General features: G+C 41.5%; 1 protein-coding gene and 1 long non-coding RNA gene across 3 annotated transcripts; one reads left to right on the forward strand and one right to left on the reverse strand.

The window, feature by feature from the left end:
- Positions 1–1,020: 1,020 nt before the first annotated feature.
- On the reverse strand, positions 1,021–14,514 carry LOC140658618 (uncharacterized). 2 transcript variants are annotated; one of them, XR_012044797.1, is made up of 4 exons: positions 14,450–14,514; positions 3,794–3,831; positions 2,101–2,201; positions 1,021–1,213 (listed from the first exon to the last, which is right to left on the reverse strand). It is a non-coding gene; the product is annotated as an uncharacterized lncRNA (long non-coding RNA). The 2 variants fall into 2 exon arrangements; XR_012044796.1 differs by lacking the exon at positions 14,450–14,514 and adding an exon at positions 5,203–5,365.
- Positions 5,822–17,386, forward strand: LOC140658617 (ras-like protein family member 11A-like). The gene is made up of 4 exons (XM_072877259.1): positions 5,822–6,294; positions 7,775–7,831; positions 10,238–10,320; positions 14,653–17,386. The coding sequence occupies exons 1-4, from the start codon at positions 6,150–6,152 to the stop codon at positions 15,118–15,120; spliced, it is 753 nt and encodes a 250-aa protein (XP_072733360.1). The 5' UTR covers positions 5,822–6,149; the 3' UTR covers positions 15,121–17,386.
- The last annotated feature ends 2,752 nt before the right edge of the window (positions 17,387–20,138 follow it).

Consider the following 20,138-nt stretch of genomic DNA (forward strand, 5'->3'; position numbering starts at 1 on the left):
AATGGGGCCGGGCTCCGGCGGTGCGGCGCCCAAACGGCGCCGGCTACGCGCCGCGCCGCGCCCCGAAGGGTTCCCCCGCCTTTCCGTCCCCCTCCCCGCAACCCGCCTCCTTCCCCGCTCTTCGCTCCTCGTCCCCGGACAGTCGGAGCCTGCGAGGCCCCCTCGCTCCAGGCCGACGTAGCGTCGTCCCGGCAAGGCCTCCCTCAGGGTCACCGCAGGGCTGGGCTGCGGCTTCCCCCTCTGCCGAAAGGCGGCCGGGGACGCCCTGGTCCGTGCAGCTGTGGGGATGGCGGGGGGCGAGGCGTGCTGCGGTTTCCCTCGGCCCAGGGAGGTGGCTGGAGGCCCGGTGGGACAGGCGCTGCGTGTGTCACCGGCAAAACTGGAGGAAGGCACCATCCCCACAGGGATGGAGCTGGGGAGCTGGGGGACGTCGCCAGACCCCCCAGCGAGGGAAGCCAGGGCCACCCCACAGCCCCGAAACGCCTCGAAAGTGCATGCTGAAACTCTGTGTTTCCCGAAACTCTTTTCAGTGGTCGTGAGCACCCACAAACGGGTTTTTACGACGATGCCTGGTGCGATGATGGAGTCGGACAGTGGTTTTGCACCAAGTAATGCTTTGCAGTTCTGCACCCCGCATCCCCGGTTCAGCAACATCACAAAAAGGGCTCTTTCAGAGCACAGCGCTACAAATGACAACGGCGTCTATTGTAAACCCAGGAGGAAAAGGAGTGAAAAATGTTGCCGAGTGGCCATATAGCACTTCACGCAGTGCATACCAAAAGCAAACACGGATCAGAGGAAAACATCCCTCCTGAAGCCAGAGATGGGTAGAAATGTTTGTCATCTGGCTGATTAAGATCTGCGGAATTGTGTCAAAGCTGGAAGGAGCCTGGCTCATATTTCGTATTAACTATAAATTGAGCGCTGGTGAAAAGCGCTGATGAAGGTGGCTGGAAGCCCTCTGTTCGTGCTGTCCATGGAGCACACCGTCAGCGGTGACAGGACTGCTACCACACGCCGCCCCTTACTCCAGCTCTGACCTTGTGGGAATATCTGCGGGGAAGGGAGGACGCTTCAGTTTCCGAAGCACAAACTTATGAGGCCAAGATGTTTCCATTCTATTTGAGTTGCTCGCCTGCAGCGATGTTCTCTTATACACATTGTACTTTCCACATCATCTACTACAGGCTCCCGAGGGAGAGTATTCCGCAACCTAAAAAAAAAAAATCCTTACAAAATATGCTAAAAGTGAAAAAGGACACGTGCTCCTTACAGGGTTTCCATGAGCGGCAATGCAACAAAATTAGGGACAGGAAATACAGAAATAGTGGAATCTGTACAATGTTTAGCCAAATTTCACTATATATTTAAATGATCGCCTCCCTTACATCCCAAAATAGAATCAAATATGATTTATCACAGCTGTCACAATAGCATTTGAGGACACTTCCTTCCCCTTTGACCTCGGGATCAGAACAACTTTGTGCTGGGTACAATTATGGTGCTAAAACAGCAGTCTTGTCCCCAGACAACATCTTCGGAGGTTACTGCTGAACCACACGGCCGAATTTTTAATGCATTTTACCCATGATCAGGCTCCGCACAAGGTGAAATCCCAAGCACACAGGGAAAGGCTGGTTCCTCATGCACATCACATTCTGTTCTGTTCCTTTCTTATCTCCTGCAAAGATGCTCTTTATTTGCCTTTCCCAACTCGAGGGTATTTAGTTACTGGGAGCAAAAAGGTGGTTAAAGCAGTACTTTTGTTTAGTGCAGTGTGAGAACTGGCCTTTGGGCCCCAAGTTTGCAACAAAGAACAAAGACAGCCAGACAAAGCTGCGGAGATCAATCTGTTGTTGTTTGAAATACATTCAGGAGTGGGGGACGTGTACACGAGCCGCCAGCTACAAGTTTGATCACAGCATCTGCCAAAGCAACCGGCATTTCCCCAGCACCACATTTAGCATTTCTGCTGAGAAATGAGCCGTACTTCTCCAGCCATGTCACCGTAACATCGAGATACTGTACAAAAACATCTGAGAGGTACTGGAGGCAAATGTAACCGTTACAAATAGACTTTTAGAAGAAAATAATTTTTACCAGTGCTACGCAGAAGGGGAAAGAGTGACAACAGTCGCCATTTCCCCACCGTCCTGGGATCTTAGCAAGATCGCTCTGACTCTGCTCATCTGTTACTCCTTCTGTAAAAAGTATGAGGAATAATTATATCCAGTTTTAAAACCTATTTGACATCCTCGTATGAAAAGCACTATGGTAATGGCAAATATTTTTATTTTTATAATGCTTCATCTCTGAAGATGTGTAGGAGTGCCAACAACAATAAAAATAGAAAATCTTATAGAAACCGTAGCCAAAAGCAACATAGACCAATAAATAAATCTGTAAAAAAATTGGTGTGGAAATAACATAATCTCTGTGCAGCATGCAAAGGCACATATCTTTGCATGGAGCAACCCAAGACGTGGTTAGTGAAATCTCCAGAATCATCCAAATGTTTTCAAAGTTGCTCTGAGTTTTGCAAACATTCTCCCTCTAATTTAAGCTATTGTTTTTCCAAGAGAATTTGAATTTAAAACATGGTTTTCTTAGCTAAATATAAGTCCATTGTGCACAAACAATGAAAATCTCTTTTAAAAACAATTCTTATTCTACGTGCCAAGGGTTATACAATCTCAAATAGTGTGAATCCTTCTGCATGGTTTCACTCAGTGAAAAGACTATTCTGACAATCTAGAAAATCAGATAAGGATCAGGTTTTAAAACCTTTGGCTTTGATTCTATATCTTACTCGAATTCTTTCAGAATTAGAGCCCAAAAGTTATGACTGGGGGGTGGGGAAAGAGCTTGAGAATAGATTTAAAACTTTTGGAGAGTATGCTTCTTTTTTTGTTATTACTAAGACCCATTCTCTCTGGACAGAGATTTCTGCACATAGTGGAAACAAGCTTTGCTTAGAAGCACAAGAAGCCTGGGCTAGCGCATAAGAAATTTAGATTGAACCATATTAGCAAAGGAACTAGAAATCGATTGGTCTTCTTCCAAGATGCAGTCTAAAACTGCTTTCACATTTGTTTTAAGCAACCAGAAGCCATCACAGCTGCCAAAAGAAGCAGTTCAACATTTCCTCCACCGCTGGTCTTTCATTCCTCCCCCCACACATCTCCTCTCTTGTGTCAGCACCAGCATCCGTACAAGCACATGGTAAACAGCTTTTCCAGTCCCTCCTCGTACAGCAGCTGCTCCACGCCTGTGATCGTTTTTGGTGCCCTGCTCTGTGCCTTCGCAGTCCCCACTATGTTGTTGAGATGCAGGGAACTGCATGCCACACTGGCGGTGGGGATGCTCTGAGGGTTTACGTAAGCAGCAAAATGCTACAAAATGCTATTTTGTTGGCTTTGCTTACTGCTGTTGCGCACTGAGCTGATGAGTGTGAACTGCCAGTGATGACTCCAAGGTCTCTTTCCTAATTTATGAGTGCCACGTCCAAGGTCAGCATCATTTAAGCATAGTTTATATTCTTTTTCTCTAGATGCATTACCTTACATTTATCTAGACTAAAGCTCACCCACTGACTTTATGTGCACTCACTCACGTTTGTGAGATCCTTCTGGAGTTCCTCAGCACTGGCACAACATTTGGTTACCCAAAAGGACTTTAACTTCTGTTTCTGTTGATTGTGTTGCCTGTCTTTTGGAGCAAGCCAGCAGATCTGTACTCTTCTAGGAATGTCTTTGCTCATATAGAATATTCTCCATGATCTTGCTTAACTTACCTGGCCTTTTTTTCCTAGGCTGAAACTCTTCTGGCCACCTAGAAGCAGATAGATACATGTTTGTTTTTATAGGAGGACTATTGTGATGAATACTTTTATATTACTCACTAACATATGCTTTTAATAACAAACAGTAACAAGGTTTCCAACATCCTACTCGTAGAGAGGTGGACAGTTACATACTGCTGCTAGCTAATCCCAAATCCCAGAATTTATAATGTGTCCAGCTCAATAACACATTTCAAAGTGCTCTGTTAATTGACCACAAGATTTTGAGTATTTTCCTACTCCTCCTCTCATTTTGCCTGTTCTTACAAAACTTGTGTGAGATTAAAGCACCCTGGTAATGAAATTTCCTGGAAAAGATTTTTCAGTGTTTGGGTGTTTGCAAAAAAATCTGGAAGCAAATTCACACTGGAAGATTTGAAAACCGTTCAGATAGGAGCCATGTCCCAAAAGACACATGATCAGGCGGCTCCCTCCCAGTACCATGAGCTGGGTAGCCCTCCAGACATTTTGTTCCACTTCTTCATCAGCTGACTGTCATGACGGTCAAAGTAATAACACTTGGTGCTTACACAGCAACTCCGCACAAATACTGCTTCAGAAGTAGTTTTTAGAGGGGAAACAGAGCCTTAGAAAAGTGACACATCCATAAATCTTCTGAATCTTGTGCTTATTTCACTGGACTGCTGTGCACCAAAGCTGGATTTTTCTAAAGCCAGTTCACACTCAGCACACCCTCTGTGATGCTGGCGTGGAAATCAAGATCATTTGACAACCTGGCCCCCAGTGCTTTGGGAAGGGGTAGTAATCTAGAGACCTGGCCTGATTTCCCATCCTCTTGTGCTAGCTCGCAGCCATACCCCTGGCCTCTAAAACCTGCTGGGGAGAACTCATGTGTATGCTGTGATTGAAAGCAGTGGTGTGAAAGCAGCTGGGCAGAAAAAGTCTTTTTGGTGGCTGCAGCCTCTATATAATGAACCATGCCTACCTTCTGCCTGCTAGGAGCGTACAGAAGACGGGAAAAATCTGCATCCTCAGGTCTCCATGATCTGTGGGTGGATTAGCTGCGGTGCCACTTTCCGTTCATATCCATGTCTCCCACACAGCGTGACAGAGTACATGTCTCAGAAGCATGCTGCCTGCACCAGGCTCGCCTCTTCCCACTGCTGCCTAAAGCTGCTCCTGCCCCTTGCAGACCTCTTTTGAGAAGTTTTTCAAAGACGAATGCTCTAACTATATTTTCTGTAGTTTAATTTACATCTGGTTTATATTATTTGCAGTTTTGCTTTATCTGGGTCATTCCCTCTCCACTGCTCTTCCCTTTTTCTTCCCTCCCCATTATCCTTGATAACTGAGAGTTGATTGTAGCTAGTGTACAGTTACATGCTGTCATCCCGACATACCTTGCAGCTGCCAGCTGTCTTAAAACTACGCTGGGTTTTCCTATAGAAGTAATTCTTTCTTCATTCCTTCTGTCTGGCTCGCCCCACTGAAGGATACCCAGTCCTTCCTCAGCTTTCCCAAGTCTGTCGCCAGCCCTAAATTCACTTTTCCATGTTTGGAGAAACTGCAGTGTCCCAGCCCAATGCTAACCCGCATTCCAGTGGGCCATTAAGACTAACAACATGCATAAACCAGCAGATCAAATGTATCCTGGAGGATACATATGTGAGCTAGTATTTTGGAATAACCCACAGCTGCCTAAAAACCGTGGGGGGGAAAAAATGTGTTTGCTTTCCTGAAGAGGAGCATCCCATCAGCTTCGGCACTCTGAAGGGGCCCAACTGCAGGACACAATAGGACAGGGAGAACAACAGAGCATGGAGTTGGAGCCAATTGAAAATGCAAAGAAACTAGACAGGCAGAACAGGATTATTCAAAGTGGAATTAGAGCAGAGCATGGGGGTGACTGTATCACGCTGAAAACGCTACCGTGATGACTGTAAAACAGAAGAATTTCATTTTAGCAAAGAGCCAAGGGACAGCACATAAAACAGGCAGCGGGGAGATAAAGCAGCGAGCGAGCGAGGGAGCGTGGTTGATGGAGGCACACGCTCGGTGCCCGGCTGGAGGAATGTCATGGCTTCACTTGTGATTGGCTGGGGAATGGAGGAGTCAGTTTTCACGGGGGCTGATCAAAAAGTTCCCTTTTGCTTTCCAAAGTTGCTGTCTGAGCAGAGGCATCGGGAAGAGGAGGCCAGTCGCTCTAACATTCCTCAGGAAAGCTACTTAAATGAAATGAGAAGGCTTCTCTATCCAAGGATATACAGCCAAGAACAGACACCGAGAAGCTGTTTTCCTTCTTTTCTCCCCCAACTCCTACTGGAGTTGAACAGCTCTCATTTCTGGCATGCGTCTCATCTCTCAGGATACTATGTCACAGTATTCTACTAACTTTCTCTTGCTCCCCATACCAGAGTATCCTGTATTAGACTGCGTGCCCAACAAAATCATCAAGCTCGTGGTACTGGGCGGCAGTAGCGTTGGCAAGACAGGTAAGTCCACAGGTGTAGTTCCATGCTTTTTCTTGCTGCTGCTGCACTTTCCAGCTAATTTGCAGCTCGGATGGACCCCAGGCTGTGAAAACTCTTAACTGTTGCAGCTTGAGCTGTGAAAACTCTTTAACTGTTGCAGCTTGAACATTTTAAGGTTGTTTTATTTATTTTTTTGAAAATGCACGGAATAATTTGTGAGGCAGATTTGCTGTAGGTCTGTGTGAGCAGACAATGTGAGGTGGCAGTTAAGAGGAGAGGGCACTGTGTTGGGAGCTCCGTACTCACAAATAATTCTACCTAGTCTTGTGCAAATTATTTAACCGTGTCTAAATTTCCACACCCCAAAAATGGGACTAGTGGTTTTTATTCTCCTGTTGTAAATGTTTTATGCTCTGCAGACAAATAACAGCGTATGAGATGTGTCTTCCTGTATTATTCTCCAAAGGAGAGGGGAAGAAAAGATGGTAAAGTGAGCATTATTGCTTTTGAATATATGGTTCATGATTTCAGAAATTAATAAGGCCAGATCTGTTTTACTACATCTGAGGTTCCACAGGACTCAGTAACAATCAAAACAATTTGATTGTTTTGGACTTGAAGCAGCCACATTTTCATGTTATTTTTAAGTAGTTTGTTGAAGATAGCTGCACAGTCGATTTCATTTAAGGGTGCTAAAGAGGTGACTCAGTATCCACTATGAGAAAAATGATTATTTTAAATGAAATCTACGATACAGTTGTTTGCAGAATAACCCCTTTTATTTAGCTATTAACTAAGTGGTTCTGCAAATGATTAGGAATCTGCTGAGATGAAAGCACTACAGGAATATAAGTTACTGCTGCCACAACAGGATTTTAAGTGTTATAAAGTGATCAAGAGAAAGAAAAACATTCTAATCCAACGGTACAAGAAAGCACTGCAGGTTAAGGTGAATAAGGCGGCCCAGGGCACTGCAGCATGACTCATGTGTGCAGAGCACATGCAGTTTGTTTGCTGGATGTGATTAGATATCACTAATGGGTTTCATGAGGAGGACTGAGGATTTTTAAGGCTGGGAAGAACCATTACACCCATCAGCCTCACTTCTTATATGACACAGAGGTCTTACATGTGGTATTGGGATTAGTTTCAGTTTACTGGCTTGTTGCTCTTTTTCTAAATTATTTCAAACCAAAGGCCAGATTGTTATACCTGAAATCACAACAAACAAACCTCCGTGTCCTACACTGAATAGCCACACTGAATCTAAGGGGTAATTTCCAATACAAGTTGCGAAAAACTCTGCATTAGGTATCACAGCCTGGACCCAGATCTTTTTCTGTGAGTGTTGAGAGAAGCATTTGCAGAATAATATGTGAGCAATTCGAAGATTAACTTGGTTTCATATGATACTGACTCTTCCAGTAAGATATTACATGTGTTCTGCAAAGATTGATTTTGGTTCACGTTAAAGACCCATATTTTTTTCATTGTTTTACAGCCCTGGTTGTGCGCTTTCTCACGAAGAGATTTATTGGAGACTATGAAGCCAATACTGGTGAGTCTGCTTTCTACTGCAGTACTGCAGATAGCTTGAAAAGAAATCGACTCTATTTTGTGACTGGTGCATATTACAGGAAAGCCAAGCAGTGTTAGATGTCCATAAGGTGCATATTTTCAGTTAATAGCCTCAAGCTATGAAAGCAATAAATCAAAGGTTCATTATTTATGATCCTTTTAGCTGTTTTTTTTCCAACCTGATGGAAAAGGATCAGAGTAAAAGGTTTGCTTGGGGACATACCTATACTAAAATGCAGACTCAAGGAACAACTTGCATATTGACTAAACCGCAGAAACCCAACGCTGCTCTCTCTGCAACCCCAGGGAAGCCAGAGGAATTCCAAAGTGCGTAAAAGTCAGTTCAGAACTTTTCCTGCGTACTCCCTTTTTCCAGTGGCTTTTATGACAAGGGAGACTTCCAAATTGAAGTCTTCTTTCCATAAGAGAAGCAAAGTGACCATGCAAACTGCTTCTACTGCATTTCTTGTTTAATCCTGACACCTCAGAGGATGTGTTCATGTGAACTGTTTAATGCACAGCCTCTGTTCCAAGAAAGTGCCAACTGTATTGGCCAGTGTTGTAGAAAGGATCTACGTACACTGTGCTCAGACCTACTAGCACATCCCACACATAGGCCATCTCACAGTTTTTGGGTGAAGGAGGACAGGATTCAAAGCAGCAATTGCTTCACTTTGGAGATGCATGCTGAGTTTAGAATGATAGGTTAGGAAAGGAGATGGCAGTACGAGACACCTTTGATCTCTGCCTGTCTGATGAAATACAATCTGAAAGTTCCTCCTACAGCTCCCTCTCACTGACCCTAAGTAACCTTGATGGTTGGCTGCACTATTTCTCTTTCTTTTCCTTCATCTCTTCTATGAGAGACTGTACATCAAGTTAGACTTCTGAGCTTTGCAATGGATTGCTGCCAGAGACATTGCTGAGAACCACATGCTTTTCTCATTAAGCTACCAGCCCAACAGCCATGCTGTAGAAGAAACAAATATGCCAGAAATAAGAAACAGGTGGCAGTGTATTTGTGATCATTCAACTGTGCTTCTCCTTCAGTTGGGTACAAGGCAGAGCGCAGTCAGTCTCTGGAAGTACCTGCTCTTTTTTCTGCAATGCATTACGGAGTAGGAATAATACGTTGTCTGGTCTTGGTTCGGGGGTGCAGTATCTTCCCATAAAACAGTAACATCCTTTCAGCTTAAAATCTGATGTGTTTTTTAAAAAAAATCCCAGAAGGGCTATATCACCTCACAGAGTCAGTATATGACTGAAGTATATCTTATGGAAAACATAATATGATAATGTTGGATTCAGATGCAGCAAACTTTGCCATACTAAATTTCCTTATGTTGTAAATGTTTCTATGAGCTCAGACTCTTTTCCACTGGAATAAAACCACCTGTTTCCTTGAACCAAAGATGATTTTCAGGAGTGATGACATTATTGTCACTAACTGACCTCCCTGTTAATCTGAATTCTTTACTTTCCAATGGATGGGATTTCTCTTTGTTTGAGATGAAGTACATTGTTTTAGATGCAGCGGTGACAATTGTATTTGGACAAGACTGTACACAACAGCTGTGGATATAGCATTTCTTCGCATATCCATGTGACTTGTATTAAGTTCTAAAGTAAAATGATGATGACATCAGTCTCTGAAGCTGTCCTTATCACAACCACGGATAGTTTGTAAGATCGAAACTTAAGTTTTCATTGTCACTTAACCCACACTCCAGTAATAAAATAAAGTTCAAGCCCAGAAGAGTGATGGTCTTATTAGAGCTGGATTAGTCCTAGATGTTTGGAACTAGCACTTGGCCCTGAATCTGTGTCATTCAGATTAACCAGAAGTCAGATTCAAAGTGTCCAGTCTTTGGGGATTCCAACCAAACTGACTGCTAAGGTCACACAAATCCCAAAGAGCATCTAGGCGTTTTGTATAGTCACTTACTCTGTGTCCAAAATGAGAACACTTTCCTTTTTTAAAAACTTTCAGAAAAATGCAATAGGAAACAGCTCACTCCTTTTACAGACAACACGTGGATATCTTGGTTTGAGATTAAAAATATATGCAGTCCATATTTTAAAAAGTTAACAATATGGATTGAAAACCTGAATGGGATTTATGCGCCCACTTGGACTATTTGATTCAATACAAGTGCCACCTTTCCCACCTTTACATTCAAAACATCCAACCACATAGCAAATACAAACCCCCTTTACTTAAGTAAACAGTCACACAACCACTCTGATGCCGTTCACTTTTCTATAAGCAGCAACATATCATAAGCCTCAAAATTCTGGATTTCAACAGTTCCATTTTGCCTTTATGTACTCTTTCTTCTTTGTTTCTTCTTTGTCACTGACTCTAATGATCTTACTTTTCCACCAGGTGCTTTGTATTCAAGAAAGTTCACCATAGATGGGGAACAGATCTCTCTACAGGTGCAGGATACTCCCTTTGTTTCATTGGAGGTAAAATATCTGCTCAGTGCATCAGTACTTTACAGCACAGTTACTGTCTCTTGTTTGTTGCCTGCACTTCCATCTGTAAGTAACTCCACTTAGCAGAAATATTCCTGGGCTCAAACCCAAATGAAGGCTAACCGGGTACCTTAAGCCCTGCCAAAACGAGCCCTTGAAGAGGTTAAATCAGACTCCTTTAAGAGTAAGTCAGAATTAAAACAAATCTATTTCAAACACATTACTGCATCCCAAGCCTAAAGAGCAGTAAAATCATAGTCTGGCTTGCTCCTGCCAACTCCTTGATTGTTTTATTTCCTGTCAAATGGTTTCTGTCCCTGCATGGCAGAAAACTTACCTGCCTAGAGGCCCAGCTGGCTCGGCTTAGACCTTTCTATACACCCAGAATCTCTCTTCTCTAGAAAGGTGTTTCTTTTAATCTGGAGAAGCGGAGGCTCAGGGGAGACCTTCTCGCTCTCTACAACTACCTGAAAGGAGGTTGTAGTGAGGTGGGTGTCGGTCTCTTTGCCCAAGTAACAAGTGATAGGACAAGAGGAAATGGCCTCAAGCTGCATCAGGGGAGGTTTAGATTGGATATTAGGAAAAATTTCTTTACTGAAAGGGTGGTCAAGCATTGGAACAGGCTGCCCAGAGAGGTGGTGGAGTCACCATCCCTGGAGGACTTCAAAAAACATGTAGATGTGGCACTTCGGGACATGGTTTAGTAGGCATGGAGGTGTTGGGTTGACGGTTGGACTAGATGACCCTAGAGGTCCTTTCCAACCTTAATGATTCCATGATTCTATGATTCCAAGAGGACAGGCCTCACAGCAGTTGTAATTTCCAACTAGGGTGCTTTTCAGTGCTTTCCTTACTTTTTAAAAAAAATTTATTTATTCCTTATTTTTAAGGTGTTAGCATTTATCTACACCCCTCTTTCTATCAGTGTTTTAGATATTCTACATTTAATATTTGATTAGGAACCTGTTTCTAGAAATATTTTTTCAAGCAGGATCTAAGATTAAGATGTCTTTTTTTGAAGATCTGCTTCACATGCAGAACAAGAGGATGAAAATTGTGTCAAAGCAGCAGGAAATGTAATGAAATTTGTTTTTACGTGAATGGTGGAAATCTCACGAGAGTAGTAATTCCTATAGAATAGCTGAGATTTCATGATAAAATTAGGTATCCTCTTGTCACCATCAAACCTAAACTTCTAGGTTTGGCCTTAACCTCAGTCTAAGCTCTGACTTGGCCAAATGTATGTCTGGATGGGAACACCACCTTCTCTCATCCTCTTTCAGGCTAGCCCTGGACAGCTTTATACACCTTATTTTGTCTGCACGGACTCATGTGTGCATGGGTTCATTTCTGTGCTGTAGGACTGTTCAACCCTGAGCTTACAGAACAGGATAAGCAAGGCTCCCACAGCCTCTATTACCATTTCCATTTTCTCAGATGACTGGAAGTAGATTTAAGCAGAAATCTTTGACAAAGTTCCACACTCTCTGCTGCTGGGCTTGCACAGAGCAGTGGAGAGGACCCCTCACTTACTCTGGACACTAAAAGGAAACAAAAGCGGCTATGGAAGTCCTCCAGATATTCAAGTGGGACTTAATAGCACAAAGGCCCTATGCCAGCTTGCTTAGAGAGGACCTGCAAAGAGAAGCTGTTGGTGGTGATTAGGCACAATTGGGACTGCCTGATAAACACTTAGCAAAGGGAATCCCCTCTCTGTTCTATCCCATGGAGAAAGGAGGGAGTGAAAGAATTTAATTCCCTCTTTCATACCAGATGTATGTTTATTTTCCGGTTTCCCTGTTTTAATTAAGTCTATGCCCTTAAGTTCTGTGACTGTAGCCAGAGCTCCACAAAATTTAGTAATGCCAACAGCTGAGGTTTCTTAGTCAGAAACGATTTTAATTTAGTTAGGAAGGAGTTTCATTTTCTTTGTCCCAGTCAAAGGTCTGCACTGTTTCAACAGTTCCCACAGACACGCTTATCTTAGCCTGTATCTCTGTTTGCATCAAAGGATGTATCTGAAATCATTAGAAGGGACTGTTCCTGAACAGGACTTATTAAGACTGAGAATAGGTCAGATTTTCTGTCAAAATCCTTAAGGAAGAGTTTCTTGCACTCTGCAGGCTGAGTACAGTGTTTCAGGAGCAAGTCATGTGGAATCACTTGGGATTCTAGCCACACCGGAAATGTTAATGTTTAAGAGAGAAACAGAAGCAAACAGATAACTGGTTTTGTTAGGTGATTCATTCCTGCTTGGTCTATACATGGCAAATGACTGTGTGTTTCAAAATTCATTCTGGAGCAGAGATTTCCATTTAAAAAGTAGCCCATTAGCCTTTGATTTTCCTGACTAAAGCATTCCGTTGGGGATTATCCATCCATCTCTCTACTGGGTGGGCCTAGCTGCAGTAACTGAGAATTTCTGCTCATTAGGGCTCTCTGAATGTACACCTTCTCCAAAAACATTTTCAAACGCTTGCCAGAGCAATTAGTTCTTTTTCCCCATGAAAGGAGTTTGCTGGTGAAAAGAGGCTAGCAGGACATGAAGGGTGGCTAATTATCTACAGATTGGATACAACCCAGATACCAACAGTGCAAATTGCCCTTCTTCCCACAGTCTGCCCTGTCCCAGCTTGAGTTCACTCTCGTTAACCTTTTAAACAAGGCTGCTGGTGAGGATCCCTCTTCATTCCATGTGCAACTCTGTTGGATTTTTGGGTTTGAGGGGTTTGGGGAGGGAGAGGAGTGATAAAAGCATCTGCTAAACAATTTCACTGCTGACAGGATTCAGCATTACTGTGAGCTGTCACGGGCAAAGAACTACTAGATATGATGAGCCAGGGTCTCTACAGGCAATATTGAAATATTTACGAAGGACAGTTAGTTAGCAGAACTCCTGATGCAAGTTGTAAGCCTAATTTATACTCTGAGCCTTCAGAAATTCTGCTTCCTTCTTCTCACAGAAAAGCCTTGTCAGTAGTCCTTTTTTACTGTCTGATCTACCATAACAGAACTGATCAGTTTTACTCATTCTTTTCCACCTCTGCTTCCTGAAGTTAGGCTTTATAATTCATATTTAGGTGTCTAAATAGAAGTGATCTGTTTTGGGAGATTGCTGAGCACACGCAAATTCTGATAAAATGAATGTGAATGGCAGATATATATTCTATAGATAAATATATAATGGAACATATGTTCCTGAAGTTGATGAAGATTTCTTGAATAGAATTTAGCAATAATAATACAAATTTGGGCTCTGTATTTATGATGTTGAACTCCCCCTAAAATAGACAAAAGCCCCTAATTCCTACCAACTTCATCAAGAGCTGAATACTGAATATGCTTAGTGCCTTGTTGGATATGAAGGAAATTACAAAGTTCCAGAAAGCCTGTAATATTGACAGGAATGTCAGTTCTTACAAACCAAGCATACTAGCAATAACTGCAACAGTGATCTCCCTATCTGGTTGGGTTACATGCCAGCACGGATAACAAAGAATAGAGGATTAGCTGAAAATAGCTTCATCTTGAAAAGTGAGCTGATCTCTTTTCAAGCCCCACAGTATTGTATTCAGTTTTATATTCCCAACACTGGTGATTGTTACGGCTGTCTGAGTAGGAGTGGTGATGGACTGAACAAACGTGTGACCAACCAAACAGTAATATAAACCCACTGCTGCTCTAGAAATGAGCAAAGAGATTTCACCGCATTTTCAGTTCCAGTAATTGGTTATTTGTAACAAATTGCTTTTTCGAAGTAACTTTGCCTTTGACTATCTGGAGACCTACAGGGCAGAAAAACCTGTCAGGCTTCACCGAACAGAGTTACTGAGAACCACTGTCCACGGAGACATAGAATACAGAATTGGAAAAAGCCCTGAAAAATGTCCCCCACCTTGGGGGACAACCATTCACTTGCAGTAGTGTGACTAGCCTGCTGAATTTTATAATGCTCTTACTGTGCCCATCACAATTTTATCCACAATAAAAGCGCGGGTTTCTGTCACGCTGGTTTAGTACAATAGAATACAGAACAAACTTTTCAATATCAGTATTTTAGCTGTTCTCCTATTTTCAACCAATTTGCTCTGACCCCTCTCCACTCCACATTACTGCTTACCTGTGATATGTTACTGACACAGTGGAAATTTCTCCTGTGCCTGGTACATTCCCCAGCAGTCAGAGAGGTTTCTGCCTGTACATTGAGAAACAGCCACACATTAAAACAAAGCTCCAAGTAGCTAACAGTGCTGTATGACTGTTTGCTCTGTCTGCTCCTTATTCTCAGTTTTCTAATCTCACACCTCTTGGTTTTGACGGCAGGATGACACTGACAGCATATGCTGCCAAGAGCAGATAAACCGTTCAATCTACTGGGCAGATGGCTTCGTTTTTGTTTACTCCATCACAGACTATGAGAGCTATCGAGTCATCCGTCCCCTACACCAGCACATCCGCAAGATTCACCCGAATGCTAACATTCCCCTGCTTCTGATGGCGAACAAAGGAGACCTCCTGCGAGCCAGGCAGGTGTCCTCCAAAGAAGGACTCCAGCTGGCCAGTGAACTGGGAGGTACTTACTATGAAGTCTCAGCCCGGGAGAACTGTGAAGGAGTGCATGAAGCCTTCCAGCAGCTTTGCCAGGAGGTCAGCAGGATGATTGGGAGCTGCAATGGAGAGAAACGAAGAGGCCTCCACCTTGTCCGACCCAAGTCTCCAAATATGCAGGACTTAAAGAGACGTTTGAAACAGGCTCTGACTTCCAAAGGGAAATCTGCCACTACACTTTGATGTAGCCAACAGAAATTGTTCTCCACAGCCCTGAAAAAAAGGCAAGAAAATAAGCTGGTAATAAGGTGTGTCGCTGAAATTCAGCAATCAGGTTGTGTGAGAAGCTCTTTCATTTTGTCTTTACATCTTCCTTAAACATCCCATACTCATTCAGCAAAGGAACTTACAGAATTTGCTCTTTGGAGCAAGAATTTAGAAACTGTGATTTAAAAAATAGTTTGTCCCAAATGATTTCCTTTTTGAAAGGGACACAGTCAAATAGTTTAGGCTTAAAATGTGGATTTTATTAATAAAAATCATTAAATCCTACTTTTAAGAGAATTGACTTCTCTTGGGGATGGTTGTATTCCCAAATGTAGGCAATAAGCTATGGCAAGACACGAGGAGAGTGACGTGACCTATACTGAGCAAGCAAAATTTACCAGATTTGCTTAGTCACAGGACTGCTAAATAAAGGCAAAAAGTAAATGAAGATCATAAATAGTGAAAAGTAGTAATTGAAAGCTTTTAAATTGCAGTTTAGAAAGTGTTAGTAGCAACTTGGGGAGAGATTGGTTCATATGCAAGCTTTAGCCTTACAGTGTCTCTTTAAAGGGAGATTTTAAAAAAATCACTATTTTTTCAGATTATTTTTCTTTAAACGCATATTGGCTGTTTCTGAAAGTGATTATATGGGCAAAATACATACTTGTAGCAGCATTTTGTAGTCAGTTTCTCAATGGTGTACTTCTCATTTTTCTGTAGGTTTCCTACATGGCAATGAGAGAGGGACAAATAGAGCAGCATGGTTAAAAATCTGCAAAAAAATGGACTGTATTAATCAAGAGCAAGGAGGTGACCTAAAACTATTTAACTTTTTTTTTTCCCCAAATGAGTTAGATTTCAAGTTCAAGATGCTGTTTTAAAGAAACAAGGCCTTCACATAAAGTACATTTAATTCATTAGATCTTTTTTTTAAAGAAGAAAAGGTTTTATGATGCCTGAAATTGCTGTCTTCGGGAATTCATTGTTCTGTTATTTGCCTTAAGACCAGACTTTACTCAATACCTCGCAATGCATCCAAATCACCAGTCTATCAATACATATTCACCAGCAGCATCTCACTGCGTTGTCTCAGCATGTACAAAGGGATTTGAAGCTGTATTCTGTGAGCTGGCCTGTTTTATGGTAGCAATAACAACAACATGAAGCATCCATCATTCTATTCTCAATGAGAGTGGAAAGAAACTGGGTTGGACCATGTAAAAGTCATGATGTAACAATCTTTTCTTTGAACAGACCATATGAGCAGTTCACAGGACCATGAAATGAAGTAGAGCTCAATGATTTACACTCAGGAACTCAGAAGGGAAAACCCTAGTTTGATGGCTATAGAAAAATACTCCCAGCTGCAGTTTCAGCTGGCAATATTGAGCTAAATCAACCTTTTACTCATTATGAGCAGCAAAAATGTAAATTGAGTCTCATGAGTATTTATATAGCTCAGGGCTTGAAAATGTATTTTGTATTCTTCTTGTCCCTATATTAGACAGCTCTAGTCATGATTTTCCTTATCACCTGGATTTGCTCTATCTACAGCTCACTTTCTGTTTTATTTATTGTTTTCCACAGCTGGTCATCTGAGAATGTCTTGTGTTCTGATTAATTTAAAATTCTTTTATTCACACAAAAGAACTGCACCTTTTAAAAATTAGTTTCAAGTGGTAGTAGGAGGGGAAAAGGAAAGTTAGATCATCCCAACAGGGACTCAAACAATAACAGAGGATTTCTACTTTAGCTTATGGTTAATTAACAATTTGATGTTTGAGCAGTGTCATTATTCATTGCAGGCACTTTGGTATGGCATTTTTTAGCACAGAATTTCAATATTTTAAATTACTAATAGCATAGCTCAAATATTGAATCTAAAGATTCAATAACATGAAATAGAGCAAAGAGTTTGCAAGAGACACACAAACTAAAAATTGTTTACATTGGAAAAATGATCACCAATTTTGAATAGCAATTAAATATTTTACCATCCCAGTACTGTATAACAAGGGCTAAATTTGCTGAAGACAATTTGCTGGCAACATTTGTTTTCACAAGAGCCTAAGAGAATTAGGTGCTCTAGCTTGTTAAATTTGTTTGTAACTTACTCTTTCAGCTCTAATCCTTTCTTATTTGGGAAGAAAGTTCAACAAATTTCAAACCTGTCAATGTTTTATCTTCAATAGTGATTAATAAAAACATGCAAGGTGTTTCCTGAGTAGCGTATAAAATGACTCCTTTACATCTCACATCTTTAAATGTTCCTTGTTTATACTAGACTAAAAATATATTTTTTTCCCTTCTTATAACCTAATACACCCTGCTGTGGAAGTATACACAAGTATTCCTACATTTGTACTCCTACATAAGTAAGTATTCCCACATTCCTGCGGCACTGGTGGGGAAAAAAGTCTACATTTTAGCTAACGCCAAAAAATACTGAAACATTTAAGTCTTCTCCTAAATACTAACATGTGGCAAACATTTATTCTGCTACAGAAACGTGAGTATAGCATTTTCTTTGTTCATTGACCAGCAATACAGATCCTGTAATAGCTTTGATACTGGTTTTAAGCCAGGACATACCATCTACAGAAGACAATAGAGCTCAGCATTTTTATTAGCAGTGCAGTACTTAAACACCAGAACACACCACTGTGCCGCTGAAGCTAAGCAAGGCTGAGGAAGGAGAATGGTAGCATAAAAAGCAGGGAGAAGAGAACGCTATAGAATTAAGTGCCTAAAAATAATCATGTAAAATATCAAAGATTAGTCATGTAGAACCTGATCCTGAATTAGAATCTTCAGGCTGCCAGGCAAAAACATGTATTCTACTGAAGGTTTAAAATTAAGCCTCTCGAGAGAAGGTACTTGACATAAAGTCAAGAGAGGAAAGGAAAAAAAGATTTGAGAGTGGGTTTTTTTTTTTTTATATCAAGGCAAATTCTCTTCTCAGTTATATTGGTTAAGTCCAGATTGACTCCATTAGAAGCAATACCAACAGCAACGAGCTGTAGAATTCTTTTTTTTTTTTTTTTTTTTTCCCCATCCCTCTTCATTCTCCTGAGCAGTTTAAATCTTGTGCACCATCTGGTTTTCAAGATGGTTTACAGCTGGGTTTACTTGGGCACAAAGCAGTTGAGTGATTTGCCCCAAGGTTACACAGCTGAGCAAGTACTTGAGAGGAACTCAAAAACTGTGTCCTTTGTAATTAATTCCCAACTCTTTACAACAACTACCAGACCATACCACCTCCCTCAAGGTATGCACAAAGCACAGTGAGTTGTATTACACAAGAATGTAATTAAAAGTTGGAAAAAGTTACTTAAATTACAAGCTATGTTAGGAACTGACTGAGCAAAGTATTACTGACATGCTGGCACTGTGCACAATTATAGTAATACCAAGACTGGCTTACAAGTTATTGAAGATACTTGTAAATGGCTATTTTCTGCAGTATTTCTGTCAGTTGCCTTTCTCACACGTTGCCAGTGGTTCCCCATGGAAATACAGTGTGACCTGGGAGATGGGAAAATAATTTTTAACTTTCCCTGAGACTTGCTTGATGATCTTGGCCAGATCTCCTAATCGAAGTTACTGTGTCCATAAGTAAGAGGAAGGATATTGACACATATTTGCCATGCACTTTAGCATCCACAGGAGAGAATCACCAATGAGAAATAAAGGAATTGCCTGCATTTGCAGTAAGGATGGCTTAAATCTTAACATCTGAATTCAGATCTTGATTCCCAATTCCTTAAACTCAGAGTTGTTTGGATCCCACATTTACACCTGAAACAGAAACAAAATGGAAAATTCAGATCTTGATTTCAAGGAACAGCTCACACATAAATATTTGTACCCAGGGTACCTTGACACTCACCAGATTTATGTCAGGTGTACAAATGAAGAAGAAAGAGTAACTTTGTGAGACATTGAAAGAAACTTAGTCTGTACCAGAAAACAGTTGTCTAATTGTTTTACAGGGCAAACTGGAAGGCTGCCAGCTTATTGTTATTGCTGGATTTCCCTCTGCCCACTGGCAAGCTAGAAGACTTTGAGTCAAAATCACACTGACTCTGCTAGAGCTGCAGCTATGTTTGCAGAGCCAGCACATGACCCTGAAGCAGCAGAACATAATGACATATTTGCTAGTAGTTAGTTGTTAATGTATTTTCAGAGTTCTTATAAGCTGTCCTTTGGGTCTAGCACAGGAAAGCCATGCAATTAAAAGTTAAAAAAGATCTCCAGTTTCACTCTAAAAACCTCAAAAGCAGGGACAATGGTGCTAGAAAAGACGATCCAATCTATCACCTCTGGAGACAAAGCAAGACTCTTCCCTTGATAATTTTTCACCCCTGTTCTCACTGGCTCTGCCCTTCCTTGTCCTCTCCATTCATGCCTTTGTGCTCGTTTAATTTAGCAAGCAAAAACTTCTGCAATTGTTCTTCCTTAGGCTTAGAAATATATTTTTTGCTGTTTAGTTTAAAATTTATTTCCAAATATTTTAACTCCAAACATGGTTTATAGCAAAAGAAGAGTGTCTACTTAGCCTTTTGACCTTATTACCTTATTTTCCTAAAGCATTTTAAAGGACATCTAAATGAAGTCAGTACAACTCTGTATTTAGACAAACCTTTGAATTCATGCCATTTCTCCCCAAGTGCTCTCACTGGCTTAGCCCAATATTTCCTTCCCTTTTTTTGTGCTTACAATGTTGAGCTCATTTGAGTTGCGTAGTCATTGCTTACTTAAACCTGTTTAGTTCTTGTAAAGTTTTCCTGCTCTTCTCTGAAATCTCTTCAGTTTAATCAAGCAAGTTCTCTTCTCTAAGCAGCTGTGCAAGCAGTAGATGAGCTCAGAACAGCTGGTGATTTTCTGCTCTGTCAGATTTTTGCCCATTATTGAAGATTTTGGAATAAACAGGAGCATGGAGAGCAATGCAGCAAACCCAGTTCTAGTCTCCTTTCATCTGTCAACCTCCTCTG

This window comes from Ciconia boyciana, chromosome 12 (genome assembly GCF_034638445.1).
Source record: "Ciconia boyciana chromosome 12, ASM3463844v1, whole genome shotgun sequence".
NCBI classification, from domain to species: Eukaryota; Metazoa; Chordata; class Aves; order Ciconiiformes; family Ciconiidae; genus Ciconia; species Ciconia boyciana.

Coding starts and splice junctions, on each gene's coding strand:
- LOC140658617 (XM_072877259.1), top strand. CDS start 6,150: ATGCGTCTCATCTCTCAGGATACTATGTCACAGTATTCTACTAACTTT. Junction 6,295..7,774: donor CAGTAGCGTTGGCAAGACAG/GTAAGTCCACAG, acceptor ATTGTTTTACAG/CCCTGGTTGTGCGCTTTCTC. Junction 10,321..14,652: donor CTCCCTTTGTTTCATTGGAG/GTAAAATATCTG, acceptor TTTTGACGGCAG/GATGACACTGACAGCATATG.